The 14,686-nt window shown below is 39.5% G+C and overlaps 2 protein-coding genes across 6 annotated transcripts in view; one reads left to right on the plus strand and one right to left on the minus strand.

Moving 5' to 3' along the window:
* Positions 1 to 11,470, plus strand: part of nmur3 (neuromedin U receptor 3) — a 38,119-nt gene extending 26,649 nt beyond the window's left edge. For 4 of the 5 annotated variants that reach the window (XM_076096793.1, XM_076096792.1, XM_076096795.1 and 1 more), the window contains 2 exons: positions 7,282 to 8,200; positions 10,079 to 11,470. In XM_076096793.1, the coding sequence (XP_075952908.1) occupies positions 7,357 to 8,200; positions 10,079 to 10,497 (1,263 nt within the window). In that variant the 5' untranslated portion in view covers positions 7,282 to 7,356 and the 3' untranslated portion in view covers positions 10,498 to 11,470. Of the gene's footprint in view, positions 1 to 7,281; positions 9,155 to 10,078 lie in introns of all 5 variants that reach the window. The other variant, XR_012955835.1, reaches the window with a different exon arrangement.
* Positions 11,471 to 12,392: 922 nt separating this feature from the next.
* The window catches only part of lactbl1b (lactamase, beta-like 1b), a 35,215-nt gene continuing 32,921 nt past the window's right edge, over positions 12,393 to 14,686 (minus strand). Inside the window, 1 exon segment of the mRNA XM_076096916.1 lies at positions 12,393 to 13,795. Within this exon segment, the coding sequence (XP_075953031.1) occupies positions 12,817 to 13,795 (979 nt within the window). The 3' untranslated portion in view covers positions 12,393 to 12,816.

Genomic DNA, 14,686 nt, shown 5'->3' on the forward strand with positions numbered 1-14,686 from the left:
AATTGTATGGATTTCAGATTTTAGGTGGTCACTATGTCAACCCATAAAAAGCCCCATCAGTTAATGTCCTGCGTTTCTCTGGAAAATACCAGGAAAACCTGCATAAACTGCATGGCCAAACATATGTGGATACCCGATCACTGTAGCCATATGGCATTGTTAAATATTAAGTTCTCATACTTTGGGCATTACTTTGCTGCAATAACAGTCTTGTGAGTTTGGCCACATGTGTACAGCGATAAAGCCTGGCTTCATTTCCTCCTAGAGGTGTCGGATGAGTTCGAGGTCTGCGCTCTGTGCAGGCCAAACGACTTCCTCCACACCAAACAAGCCTTTTCTTTGTGGATTTGTCTCTTGGTGTTGTCAGGTTGAAACAGGAACCGGCCGCCTCTAAACTGCTGCTGAAGTTGTTGTTGTTGGTTAGTTGGAAACACACTTTCATCCAAACAATCATTAACAACAGATTTGGAGCACAATCAGGATTCATTCGGAGTCATGTTTCTGTCCATTTAATGAAGGTAGGTGACATACTCGCTCTCCTCAAGCTCTGAGGGAAATGTCTGATTCGAATGCTCCACTATGTTCACTAGCTCGTTGTGTCTGCCCACTGTTTGATGCTGAGCAGGTAGCTCATCGTGAGTTTATCTGAGCTTTTACTGCTGCTGAAAACAGCTGGTGCTGCAGCTGGAAACGAGGCAGTGAGAGGGAGCCAGTAAAGATGACAGTGATGCTCCATAGAAGCCGGGACAAACAGCCTCAGACCAAAAGTGCACAACAGTGTGTTAACACTATAGTGTCCATAGACCTTTTGGATATATAGCACTTTTTTCAAATGTAAATAAGTAGGGCTGCATTTCAATTTATATGCCAGACTATCCACTGATATGTTTTATCTACAGTGTTCGATATGGAACCCTGTATTATGATTCATTTGAATACATTAATAAATCTGGTCATGAATGACACTGTCATGCACACACAAACACTCACACACACACACGTTACTTTGTCTTCACTCTGGATGTGTGCGCGGTCTGTTACAACCTGAGCGTACTGTGCCCTCTGTTGGCACACTTAGGTGTCGAGGGCAATAACTGTGTTTGTAAAGCTGAAAGAGCACCTGCTTATTCAACCGCTGCCGTCACCTGAACATAGACTCTTGCTGACATGAGATATTGTAGGACAATGCCGTCTGTGACCATTTATTTTCCAACGTGTTTCATGACAGAAAAATATCGATCCATTTGGTAAATAGCTTTTTGTTTTTTCAGGTCAACCGATCAATAGCATTGATGCAGTATTGTTCTCAAAGGCTACAAATGATTTATTCCGTCTCTTGTCCCGACATGACTGTTTCATGACATGATTGTTTATACATGTCAATTTAGCAAGTTGTGCTAGAGACAAATACAAGTTATTATGAAGGTATATTTGTGTCTTTATTACGCAAACAAAAAAAAATGTTTTAAAAGAAAATTTCTCGCACTGCAATCAAAAATCAAGTTTGTAAGTGAAGATATATAAACTGAGAATAATTTATTTGTTAGTTTTGCTTTTGAAACTAGAATTTTTTACTTGTAATGCTATTAGTACTTTTGAAAGGAAAGGATTGGTTTAAGTTATATTAAAGAATGTTAATACTTCACCACCTACTATACTTTATTTGCAACCCACACGTCTTTTTAAAATGTTGGCAGGAAACACACAAACAGCTACAAGCCACATTAATAACTGCCTTCAAGGACTGCAGACTGGCAGCAAACTGAGAACTATATCCTCTTTAGTGAGGCAGCTTTTATTTTACCTGAGTTGACATCAAACGAGAGTTCAACAGTAACAACATAACAACACAATTCATTCACTGCTCTGGTTTTCTCTCATTCAGGGTAAGCTAACAGCCAGCTTCACTGACACCCCTTCACCTCTGACCCCAACCAGGGTAAGACCACGGCTGGTCTCTGTACGTTTGGTCTGTCTTCACCTCTCACATCCACGTTTCAAACAAATACTTCACCCACAAGATGACCGTTTGTATATCAGCTACTCACCTCGTGTTACCTTGAACAAAAAAACTGAGGCTTCTTGATGAATTGACCAACGTTATCATGGAGCCCACACTGTCACTAACTGCACTCCCTGGAAAAAATGTCAACATTTTGGAAAAACAATAAATTGATTTCAGAGAGAAGCAGACAGAAGGTTCTACAATATGTGTTTGAAGGATTTATTGTGATTGATGGTGAAATACTTAGTTAGGTTTGGGAAAAGATCGGAAAATACTTAGTTATTAAGTTAAAAAACTCTCGCGACTCGTGCAGAATAATCCAAGACTCATTACGTATACGTATGTTCACTACTTCAAAAACACGTGCATCTTTGGTAAAACCTGAACATTTAAAACACGTAGTGATAAAGTTCTGATATAGTTCTGCTTTTGTTAAACGTGGCCTCCACTTACTTCAAATCATCAAGACTTTTCTCAGTGTTTTGAGTCTTTGTTCACCGTTGTGTGAGAGAAACACAGGGTGAGTTACTGATACACAAATAATAATCGTGTGAGTGAAATATTCCTTTAATCCCATGAGTTTACAAGAAAAGTAAAAATGAATGAAAGAACATATCAAAGTTTTATAATTTAACAGGTCTGGGTGTTACCAAGAAGAGTCTTGTTCTTCTTTTTAATAATACGATTGTGTAATATAATAAGATATTAAATGTGATACCCAGCACTTATTTTTACCTAAAGAATAATCCACACTAGCAAGATTCAAAATCTGTCCCCGAAATTACTTCCTTTGAATCCTCCGACTGTGTCGGATTAATATCTGAATGTGTTTGTTTTCATTCATCTTCTCATCTTCTCATCTTCTCTCTGTTGACATCCTTCACTCCGGCCACGCTTTTATTTACAGGTTGTGAGCGACCAGCTAACTATTATATCTCACCATTCTTTCCTTCGCTGCTATCCAGGATCCATCATCTTGCTTTTAATTGTTGTATTACTACGTGTCTGTACAGTGGCGGCTGGAGGAAAAGTTTCTAGGTCGGGCCATCCTATCAATTTCAGCAAACATCCCAGAATGATTTAATGCAAAAAAATGAAAGTATCAAACACGCATTACTACTTTGCAGTTAAATATTTAACGTTTATTCCAACACGAAAAAAAGCAGTAAATAACACTTATATAATATAACATGTTTATTTATTGAGATGCCCCTATGGACCTTGTTATAGGAGGTAAAGATCAGGAGAAGTAAACATGAAGTGTAATTATGAATACTGATGTTAAATTAAGCTATGATGAGTTTTCACTGTTAATTTACCATCTCAATTACATGTTGATGCCTCCATGACCAAGTTAAGCAGATGAGACTGAGGACAACTATGTAGAATCTGGACCTTTTGGAATTTTAGTTGAAGACCCCTGATCTACTGTATTAATAGCCTTTTGTTCTATATACAATATGTATCTATATAAACTTTTGTGCAGCATACGCTGAAGAATGTATTTTGGATAAGACCTTTTCAAACATCTGAAAACCAAAAAACTTCAGGAGAACTGAATGAGTGTTTCTTTGGCTAAATTTAATGTTGCATTTCGTGGATAACCGTAACTCTGCTAGTCAGGTCACATAGTCGTTAGAATGAAAAATGATCCTTCTGCTGTTGATAGAAATCTGTGAGATCCTACTTTGATTGCCTCCTCCAGTGTGCTGGATCTGTTTAAAAAGCACCGTGGCAACATTGCTCATGACAACGTGACCAACATTTCTCATCATCGTGCAGGGAAGAAGTCTACAGCCATTTGTCCAGACGGATGGGTTTATTAAGAATTGAATTACAAACATAAGGAGTTCCAGTTTAATCGTTGTTTGTTTAGCTTTGATTGCAGCTACGTTACAGATATAATGACTTTAGAAAACTAGATGCCAAATGGCATATATTTGCAGCCTCCATTAAATGGCTTTAATAATAATCAAAGGCCTTCTTCTGATCAAGCCCAACAACATAAAAACCTTTTTTATCAGGATCATGTAAGAGTTCTCTTAGTATGCACAAGTTGTCCCACATCAGTCGGCACACGTTTGTTCTTTATCTATAATTTTGTCCAATATTTCGTTTAGTCTATTCATAATTATTTTAGCAAGAATCTTATGGTCTGTATTCATAATAGTTAGATGTCTGTAGTTATCCAAATCAGCATCGTCACCTTTTTTAAACAATAAACATAAAACACCTTGATAAAAGGAGTCTCCCATACAGCCGCTGTTTATACCTTCATTGTACACAGCAGTGAGGAGGTTTAAAACATCTTCATTATATAATTGATAAAACTCAGTGGTCAGACCGTCAGGATCAGGACTTTTACTGATGTTAAGTTGTTGGATGGCCTCCATCACTTCCTCTCTTCTTATGTCTCCACTAAGATGAGTGAAGTCTAATTCGTTGTATGAGGGCATTGTTTCCAACAGAGTGTTGACACAGCCTACATCTATGTCTATTCTCTTATATGCATTGACACATAGATTTCTGATTACTTCCCCTTTTTCCTTTTCACAGTAAAAAGTATCACCGTCATGGTTTTTTATACATTTAATAAATCTATCTTGAATTTGTTTTTGACTTGATTTCAGAGCATGAATTAGACTCCCTCTGCTATCCGAGTCTGACTGTTTATAGACATTATATAATAACTCATGATTGAAGTTATTTATTTGTTCCTTAATACTTGTCATGGTTTCCTCGTCTACTTTTGTTTCTTCTGTTTCAGACTAATGTATTGCTTCATTAATTCATCATAATATATATTTTTTGCGTTATTTAATTCTCTGCATTTGAATTTGAAGAAATCTTTCACTCTATATTTTAATATTTCCCATAATTTAATATTTGATTTGGTTAAAACTTTTAATTGTTATTTTTTGCATTTCCTGTTTTAGCTCCTTTAATAAATCTGTATTTTTTAGGCATTGAGTATTTAGTTTCCAGAAGCCTCTACTAGCTGAGGTCCCAGAAGACACCGTTGTTTTTACTAAGAGGTGATCCGAGAAGTCATTTAATAAGGTTCTATAGTTTATTGCTTTGAAGTGTGATGATACATAAATTCTATCTATACGGGTTTTGGTTTTTGAGTCAAATCTGGTGAATTCATGCCCTGACGGGTTTACAAATCTACATACATCTATTAATTTAGTTTCTTCACATACTTGTTTTAAAAATTTGCCCTCTGGACTCAGTTTGAAGGGCTTTGTATTCCATCTGTCTTTGACTTCAGTAACTGTGTTAAAATCGCCACATAATATAATTTTATAACCTACTGACAATAATTCTCTAAGTTTTTTAAAAAGACCAATTTTTTGGGATTTGTCTGGAGAAGTATAGAGATTTATTATTCTGTGTTTTTCTCCTCTAAAAAGGCAATCTATCATTAAAAGCCTGCCTGGAATAATGTCCCTTCTTCTAATAACAACAACATCATGAGTCTTAGAGAAGATTGCTCTCACCTATAGATATTACACTTTTACCCTTAGGCCACATGGCGCAGACATTATCAACGTCGTTATTTGTGTTCAGTCTGAGTTCCTGAGTACATAGAATATCAAAGTCAGTGTCCAATAAATACTCAATTTTTTGTTGACGATAAACACTCGATTGAACACCACGAATGTTCCAGGTGGCGATTTTAAGAAGGCTCATGATGGAGTGGAGGAGACTGGTTATCATTCAAGCGCTTCTCGTTTTTTTCTCGTGATCTCTCCTCCCTCTCTCTCTCCCCCCCTCTCTCTACCTCTTTTCTGTACATCTCACCCTCTGGCACGTCCTCCTTCAGTCTCCTCTCCTCTGTAGCGACCGGAAGCGCGTCCAACAACTTTTGCATTCGTTGTTTTTTTAATATATTTTCTGCAGCGTTCTTCGTCTCATTTGCGGCGTTTTGCTTCCTCTTTTACAAACACAATAAGAGCGCGTTTTAAGGAGCGGGTCGCACACCAGCAGCGTCAAGGTGAGGTTTATTTATATTGTAAATATTTTCAACAACTATAGGATTTGATGAAGTTCATATATATGCCGTAAGCTGTATTAACATCTTTTTTTGTGTGCTTTTTGACGGATGCTGTTAAGTATTTGACAAACTGACATTAAATATATTCCTAAACGATAGTCCTCATATAATAATAATTGACACCTTGGATTTGCAGGGTGAGGCATGAAATGTGGAGGGCATAATCAACCTTCTAGAAGAAGTCATTAGCATCTGCCGTGTGTAATGCCAATTACACGCCAGTGTAACAATCAGTCTTTTGATGATAATGAGTTCCACCATATTAGTGTGGCAGTAAAAGCAATGATCCTCAACAGGCAGGGGGAACTACTATTTGCATATGAGGTTAATTTGTTTTCTTCACTTAATTTATTCTTCCTAATTCATGACCAACAGAAAATGTATTTTGTCATAAGGGGTAGCAATTACATAATTTAGACAAAATTAGGTCTGATGTTGCTTCAGTTCCTGTCTGCAGTGTCCTTGTTCACTTAATTGCATACTTTAGCTCACAGGAAATAGTTTCTCAAAATAGAAAAGTGAATTTGTAATGATAATACAATAATAATAATAAAGTAGTTGCTTACCAAAATAATATTGAAATAGATGTGTACAACATTTATTGACTGCTAAGTGTGTTTTGATAAATGAGTAATGCATTTCTACATCAGGTGATCCCCTCAAGTCGCTTAATCAATTAGAAGAGGGAAAGAAACTTTATCTGGGAATATCTCCACAATTGATTAATTGTTCCATTGATTTCTCAAACTTAAACTCCACACATTCTCTTCATTTAACTTCCCAGACATGAAGAGTACCTGTTCTTTGACTCATATCTTATTGCAAACTTAATGTATTCGAGTTTTTGGATTGATGTTTGGTTAAAACAAGGAATATGAAGATGCCATGCGTTATATAGACAACAAAATAATCAGGAAAGTAATGGAAAGATGAATTAAAACAATCAATAGTCGCTGCCTATATGTGTATGTATTTCTGGTTTAATTTAAAATATCCTTGATTTTAAGCTTGATAGGGTTCAAGATTAAAAACTTTTCAAGCCCGTAAGATATAATTAGGTTCGTGAGTTTATGTGAATCACTAAGTTTAAAAGTGTGATTTGTGAAACGAGAAAAAGAAGAAAAGTTTGACCCCAATAATGATCACACAGCTGTAACTCAAATGCAATCCTCTTCTGGTGGCACTTTTTGTTTAATCTTTCTATTATCTCCTTTTACAGCAGCCTTTTACCCGGTGGTGAACAAACCCTGAAATTGGCGCAGGATGTATTGACATCTCCTCTTTCCTCTCTGAAATGGAGCTTTCGCTGCAGGGCTCCTCTTGGAACGCATCCACACTGTTCCACAACACCAGTATGCCGCTAAACGCCACTGGGAATTACACCAACGACGAGTTCATGGAAGACAACCTCCTCGAAATCCTGGGTCCAAAACGATCTCCCTTCTTCCTCCCCGTCACCAGTGTTTACCTTCTCATCTTCATCACCGGCTTGTCTGGGAATCTGCTCACATGTGCAGTGATAGCAAAGCACAAGAAGATGCGAAACCCCACCAACCTCTACCTGGTGAGCCTGGCCGTGTCGGACCTCCTTGTGCTGTTGTTCGGGATGCCTCTGGAGATCTACGACCTTTGGCAAAACTACCCGTTCCCCTTTGGCGAGTGCGGCTGCTACTTCAAGACCTTCCTCTTCGAGACGGTCTGCTTTGCCTCGATCCTCAACGTCACGGCTCTCAGCGTGGAGAGGTATATAGCCGTGGTGTACCCGCTCAAAACGCGATACCTGTCGACCAAACAGCACGCCAAGCGGGTCATCACCATCGTGTGGGCGGTTTCGATGATATGTGCCATCCCCAACACCTCCCTGCACGGGATCTTCTACCTCCCAGAGAGAATGGAGGAGTCGGCTATATGCGCTGTGCTGAAGCCCCTGTGGATCTATAACATGCTCATGCAGATCACCACTGTGTGCTTCTACTTTGTGCCCATGATGGTGATTAGCATGCTGTACCTGGTGATGGGCCTTCACTTATGCCGGGAAAGGCGGCAGCCCGGCGGGAACCTGGCGAGGAACTGTAGCAGTATCATTCGAAGGAAGATCAGTGGGAACGGGCGCAGGAGACAGATCAACAAGATGCTCTGTGAGTTATTTTGTCTCTTCAGAAAACATGGCTATTACTGTGAAATGTTGTCATGGTTGTCAACGGAAAAAGTGAATAAACTTCTCTCACAAACTCTCTTGTTGGTAAAAAAAGAGACTAAGCGTCAAATGTTTGCCACATTTATAAATAGCTCTCAATGTGTGATGAGCCAACAAGCTCCCGACAAAGCTAAGTCAGTTAGCTTGATGCCATATGCCCACCATCGTAAACAGCCAAACAGCCTGCTGCACCTCCTTCAGTGAGATCATGCGGAGAGCATTTTGCATGGACTATTAAGAGAGGAATGGAATGAGTGCTTTGTCGCCATTATCTGCCACACTTAAGGTGAAATGACCATGCCATATTTTTTTAAGACGTTATGCCCTTGTGTGCTGAGTTTTATTTTTTAGGCCATGTAAAAATAAACTATAATGGGACAATATTATTCCAGCTTTATCCTGTTAAGTAAATGTCATTAGATCTTCTCATATTTATCTAAAAAAAACTTTTAAAGATACAGTGTGTAGCATTTAGGGAGATACATTAAAGGGTATATAATATTAATAAGGATGTTTTCTTTTGTGCATAATTACCTGAAAAATAATAATTGTTGTGTTTACGTTTCACAGAGCCGGCCTCCATGATTTTACAGTAGCCCAGAAGGGACAAACCAAACACTGTTTCTATAGGGCCATTCGCCTTTTCACGTTGGAGAATGTAGTTTTCCTACATGCTGAGCATACAGGAGACGTTTTATTTAGTTGCAATCTGCAACCTCACAGTTAGATGGAAACAAATCCTACACACAGCACCTTTAAAGATGTGTGGGATTTTTCGGGGGATATATTGTGGCTGTTAAAGTGACACAACACTGCTTTTGCGAAACAGCAGCCACTGTGGAAAGGAGTGGCAACTAGTCAGTTGCTTCAAAGACATTAAGCAACCTGATTGAGAGTGAGTTTAAGTCAGTGAGCAAATGCTGCAAACAATTATTTTAATATTTGAATAATCTGTTATTTTCTCAATTAATTGGTATTCTCAGTGAAGTATCAAGTCGATCAAAATAGTTGCTGATAAATTTTCTGCCGATCGACAAATTGATTAATGGAAATTTTTGGGCTATTCCTCTGTGTTGGTGCATATGGCACCAACACAGAGGAATAGCCCATAAATTTCATTTTTAGATACAGGACTGAAAGTAAAAGGACTGAGTTTTTTCTACTGCATGAGCAAATACATGCAATGTAGCTACATGACATCAATGCTAGTAGCATGAGAACACTTTGCATCTTAAAGTGGTCTATCAAAACTCTTAAAACATAATTTAGACTACAACACTATACATTGAGATTGACATTCTTATTCTTCTTACAATATGATCAAAAATGCAGAAAAAATGCAGTGAGACAACTATTGTGTCTTCCCATGGCCCTCAGGAGGTGTTGTTTTTTTCCCCCCAAGAATGTTCCACCTCGTCCCGCCCTACTGTGCTGTGATTGGCTTGTACTGATTAATACTATTCTGTGATTGGCAGCTTATCTGGCTACAGCAATGTGCTTTCCTATGCTGTGACAAGAACGTGGAGAAGGGACTTTGGCATGGATGAAGTTTTTAGATTTGCTCATTTGTCATATCAAAAACAGGGTGTTGCAGTAAATCTGGATCCCCACTAGTGTCCATTGTAGGATGATGTTCTTATAGCATTTAGCTCCATTGTCTTTCCAGTATCTTCATCTAATTTGATCTTGCCCATAAGGGTACCAACGTCATCACTACTCTATAAATAATTGAGAGCAGCAACAAAGAAAAGTGTTTAACATGCAACAATAAAATAAATACATTTTAATCCGCCTCATTCTCTTTGGCCTGATCCTCTAGCGATCGTGGTGGCAGTGTTTGGAGTCTGCTGGGCGCCCTTCCACATCGAGAGGCTCCTGTGGAGTTCTATCAGCCAGTGGACCGATTTGATGTACAACATTTATCAGTACGTCCACATCGTGTCGGGCGTCTTCTTCTACCTCAGCTCCGCAGTCAACCCCATCATCTACAGCCTGCTCTCCACGCGGTTCAGGGAGTGTTTCCGAGAACTCGTTTGCTCCCAGACGGAGGATAACAATTCTGTCAGAGATTCGCCACCATTCCCGAAGATTTTAGTGGAACCCTCTGTCTCAAGTGGCAGAGCCCAGGCTGAAGGGAAGGACTCCAACACTTGCACCCCTTTGCTGTCTCCTAACATGACACTGAGCATGGACACTGCGATCCTCACATGTGCATGTAAAGAGACCTCTGTGTTCTAACATAGACTAGATTTGAATAAGCTGACAAGCAACAGAGAAACCATAGTTGGACATTTTGGACACAGTCAAATGAAAAATACATTTTAATGTCTCCTTATGTTAATTATTAATTTATCTCGTGTTACATGCTAAATGTGAAGTGTTATATCGTAAGTGAGTATTTTTCAGAACAATCCCTCTTTTCTCTCTTGCTAAATGACTCATTTTGAACTGGGGAACAGTTCCATCAATGTATCCAATAAAATGAGATTTTGGTTTACGATGCTAACCGACATCATATAAACAAGTGGTGAAGCTAGAGACTTGTGTTTCCTTAAAAAACGACAAGTCTGGGTTTTATGAGACCAAAGAGATGTTTATACACTTTGTACGCATTAAACAAAGAGATATAACGTGTTAATTAGTGAGATTTATAGGTGCTTATTAGCGGATTCATATCCCTTGTTTCCTGTCTTGATGCTAAGGTAACCGTCTGCTAGCTCCAGTGGTATTGATATTCTCGTTTAACACTGCGAGAAAGTGAAGCCGTTTCTCAAAGGTTTTGAATGGTTATGTTACATGTCATTAAATAGCTTGTACGTGAAGTTTTGATTAGTTTGTTTGCTATGAATCATATTATTCAACAGTGCCTGCATATTTCACCTGCTGTCTTATTCTGTGACTGCTGTATGCCTTAGAAGGTCAATCCAGAGGGAAACTGGGACAATCCAATCCAATCTAAATGATGCATGTTGTTCTTGTTTTTTTGTTTTTTTTGTATTTGGAAAATTGATATGTTGCCGGGCAGCAAAAACAGGTCAACTGCTTCTTCTTGTGAACAAAGACTGTAATGCTTCACTGTGAGATTTTCCTAATTTTTCTCATGCACAACATTTCATTGAATGGTCAGCCCTTGTTCAATGTGATTGCAAAAAAAAAAGATTTTGGCTATTGTGAAATGCCTGATTTAAAATAAATATATGTTGAAGCTGTCCACACGTAGCTATTATTATCTTTCATACCCATCGTAATGCTTGCTGTTCTGTTTCTTTCATGACTGACATATGAATGCAGAAATCATCATCATGATTGTATTGTGTTATTGTTGCTTTGTGGAAGGCTGCATAAGCCTGTCATTTATCTCAAATAGCAAGCCTCAACAAAAGCAGAGAAACAACAAAGGTTGTACTTTACACGTTGATTTTGTTGGATTACAATACTGCATGAGCCATGATTGCATTTTTCCTCCAAACCATCCATCAGAATAAGCTTAAATCTGTGGGCCTTGACAACATATCATTTCATAGTTGAACGGCAGTTTCAATATTTCCATCCACAGCCAGATGAAGTGGACACAGTAGATTTACTTCTTCACATTGCCTCAATTGTACTCGCTGCACCTGGTACATTTTTAATGTCTATCCCATTTCCATCATATATTCAGACACATAATCTAATATGAGCGGTAAAACATCGGCCTTGGCCATAGGGGTTACTTTTGTAAGCTTGAATCTGTCATTTTCAGTCAGAGCAGTTTATTATTCTTCTTGGTGTTCGAGGTTGAGACAAATTGGAGTCCATCTTTAGGGCTAAAACAGCAATGAGTCACACTGGCAACCAAAAGCTTCTATGTCCTTTATCGCCTCTTATTGGGGCGCCACAATATTTTGCATCTTTGTGTGTGCTTCTTGACATTAAATTAGCAGTTCCATTCCGTGGCAACATCTGCATTTAAATAGAAGTGATGCATATTCATGTGGAGCTTTAAAGTCCTGATTCTACCTGCCACTAGCTTAGTTAATTCATAGTAACACAAAGAAATTTAATATTATTTTCCCCCAAACCAATCATACATATATTCAACCAATGATGTATGAGTTTATTCATTCGTGGAATTGCAATCATCGTCGAAAGAATTGAAAATGAAATCTATGTAAATATTTATGTAGATAACCGCTGGAGGAGTTCGTTGTGAGCCCGTGTTCTCTCGTGAAACTCAAGGACAGAAGAGACAGAGACAATGTAACAGCGGTTTAATTGAAGGCAGGAAAAACACATGCACCGTATCACCATAGTGTGAATGTTCAGGCAGGAGGCCTAATGAAGGACAGTCATACACATCATTTAGCATAAAGTCATTACTTTTCTGTGCAAGACATTGTACATATTGCCGTCCCTCTCTGTGCTTTCTATAAATCAAGAGCACAATTCCATCTTTCATCGCCAAAATGACCCAGACTTTATCATTTGGTCTTTCAATATTCACAGCCCCATTTTTTATTTTTTTTTTACAGTCCTTCATGTATCTCAAGCAAACATCAGTTGACTTCAGGCTGCAGTTCAGCTTGAGAAGGATGGCCTGCGGGATATTCTGACCACATTGTATGTGTTCAGTCCCGGTGCATCAAAACCAGGGGACAAACCGTGCTTGTCAAACGTGTAGAAGTTAAACAATTGGCCATCTTGAGCTTCTAGGGACACTGAGGCCGTCCCGACTCGCAAAACACAAGGGTACTCTTTTTCAAAAACCACTCTAAACACCCGGTCAACCAGGTAGTTGAGCTTTATTGTCCTGTACTTCTCTGGAATCACCTCCTCAATCTGAGGCCCAAACTGTTGCATGATCAGAACTCCGTCGGACCCGACTTTTATCTCGTAGAAGGTGATGTTACTGTAGGTGAAAAAGCCAATGTAAGGTTCTGGGTTTGGTGGAGGATAAAGGACCGTCTTGCCCTCCCTGAAGGCTTTTTCTATGGCTGGTATGATGTGGTTGTAGGCCTTGGTGACCAAGTCCTGGTTCTGAGGTCGGCTGCCAGCCATAAGCACCACCAGACCGAGCTTCATTCTGGGTACAAGGGACAAGGTGGCAGAGTAGCCGTCCAGATCACCATCTTTTCGCACCATCTCGTAGCCCATGAGCTCATTCACCTCCCACGGCGTCCCAGTACGGTTGGCAAAGTAGTCCTTATCGCACCTGAAAAGCGGGGTTAGCATGATCTTCAATGAGTCTGGTTCCAGCATCTTGCGGTGGTAAGCGCCCAGCAGCATCATGGCGAGCTTGGCCAAGTCTGCGGCCGTGGAGAACATCTGACCCGAAGGCCGGTACCAGCCCAGGTCGTAGAGCGGGGCTGGCTTTCCGTTGGAGTACACGCCCACGGCCATCTGGCCCTGGAGCCCCGGGGTGATGTCAAAGCCGGTGTCCTCCATCCCCAGCCGGTCCAGGATGTTGTCTGTGATCCACCGCTGGTAGTCAACGGCGGCCACTCGCTCGGCCATCACGTGAGCCAGCAGCGAGAAGGCGAGGTTGCTATAGTGACATCTGGAAGGTAGCAAGTGAAAGAGATGGAGAGTGTTTCAAAAATCTGGTTGTTGATGCAAAAAATGAGATAAACCATTTTACAAGTGCAAACTCAACACCTATCTTGAAGAAATAGTTCAATATTTTGGGGATTATGCTCAATAGCTTTGTTGTTTACGGTTAGGGTTGAAACCACTCTACTGTTTGAAGGATAAATAGAAGCTTGACTTGAAACTGAAAACAGCTCGCCTGACTCCGTCCAACCTGCCGACCAGACCCTCTAAAACGTACTAACGCGGTATATGTTGTTTGTTTCATCTGTGCAAGAACTGAAAAGTAAAAGCGACAAGTTGTGGTTGTTTGAAGGGTTATGTGGCTGGCAGCACTGACAACTTGGGTTGGAACTGCAGATGAAAATACGATTGAAACTAACGGCACACATCCCCTTTAAACCACAACATTTTTAGCTGCTGTTTGTGCGGATTAAACAGACACAAATGTGTTAATTAGTAGGGCTGTGTATTGGCAAGAATCCGGTAATATGACACGTATCATGACACAGGGGTTACGATTCAAGATATTGCGATACTTTATATCAAATTTTAGGAAAACTGTCATAGTATAAAGAAAACACCACTATATGCTTAAAATCTGAGTAAATTACTTTTTTTATGCATTCAAAACAGTTGGATTGGCATTTGCATTTATCAAAACCCCTGTAAAATCCAACCTCATAGCACTACTTTGACAGGGCACATACACTTTGAGGGCACATATTTTTGCAAATGCAATCAAGTTTTGACTGAATTAATCTCTGCATGAAAACCAATCATTTTAAATCGAAAAAGGGGTTTTGAGATTCAACATGAACCACTGAGGTGCTGGTCGATGGATTTTCTCCCCTTTGGACAA

The sequence above is a fragment of the Anarhichas minor genome, unplaced genomic scaffold (genome assembly GCF_050575085.1).
Source record: "Anarhichas minor isolate MPS153535 unplaced genomic scaffold, ASM5057508v1 ptg000023l, whole genome shotgun sequence".
Classification (NCBI taxonomy): Eukaryota; Metazoa; Chordata; class Actinopteri; order Perciformes; family Anarhichadidae; genus Anarhichas; species Anarhichas minor.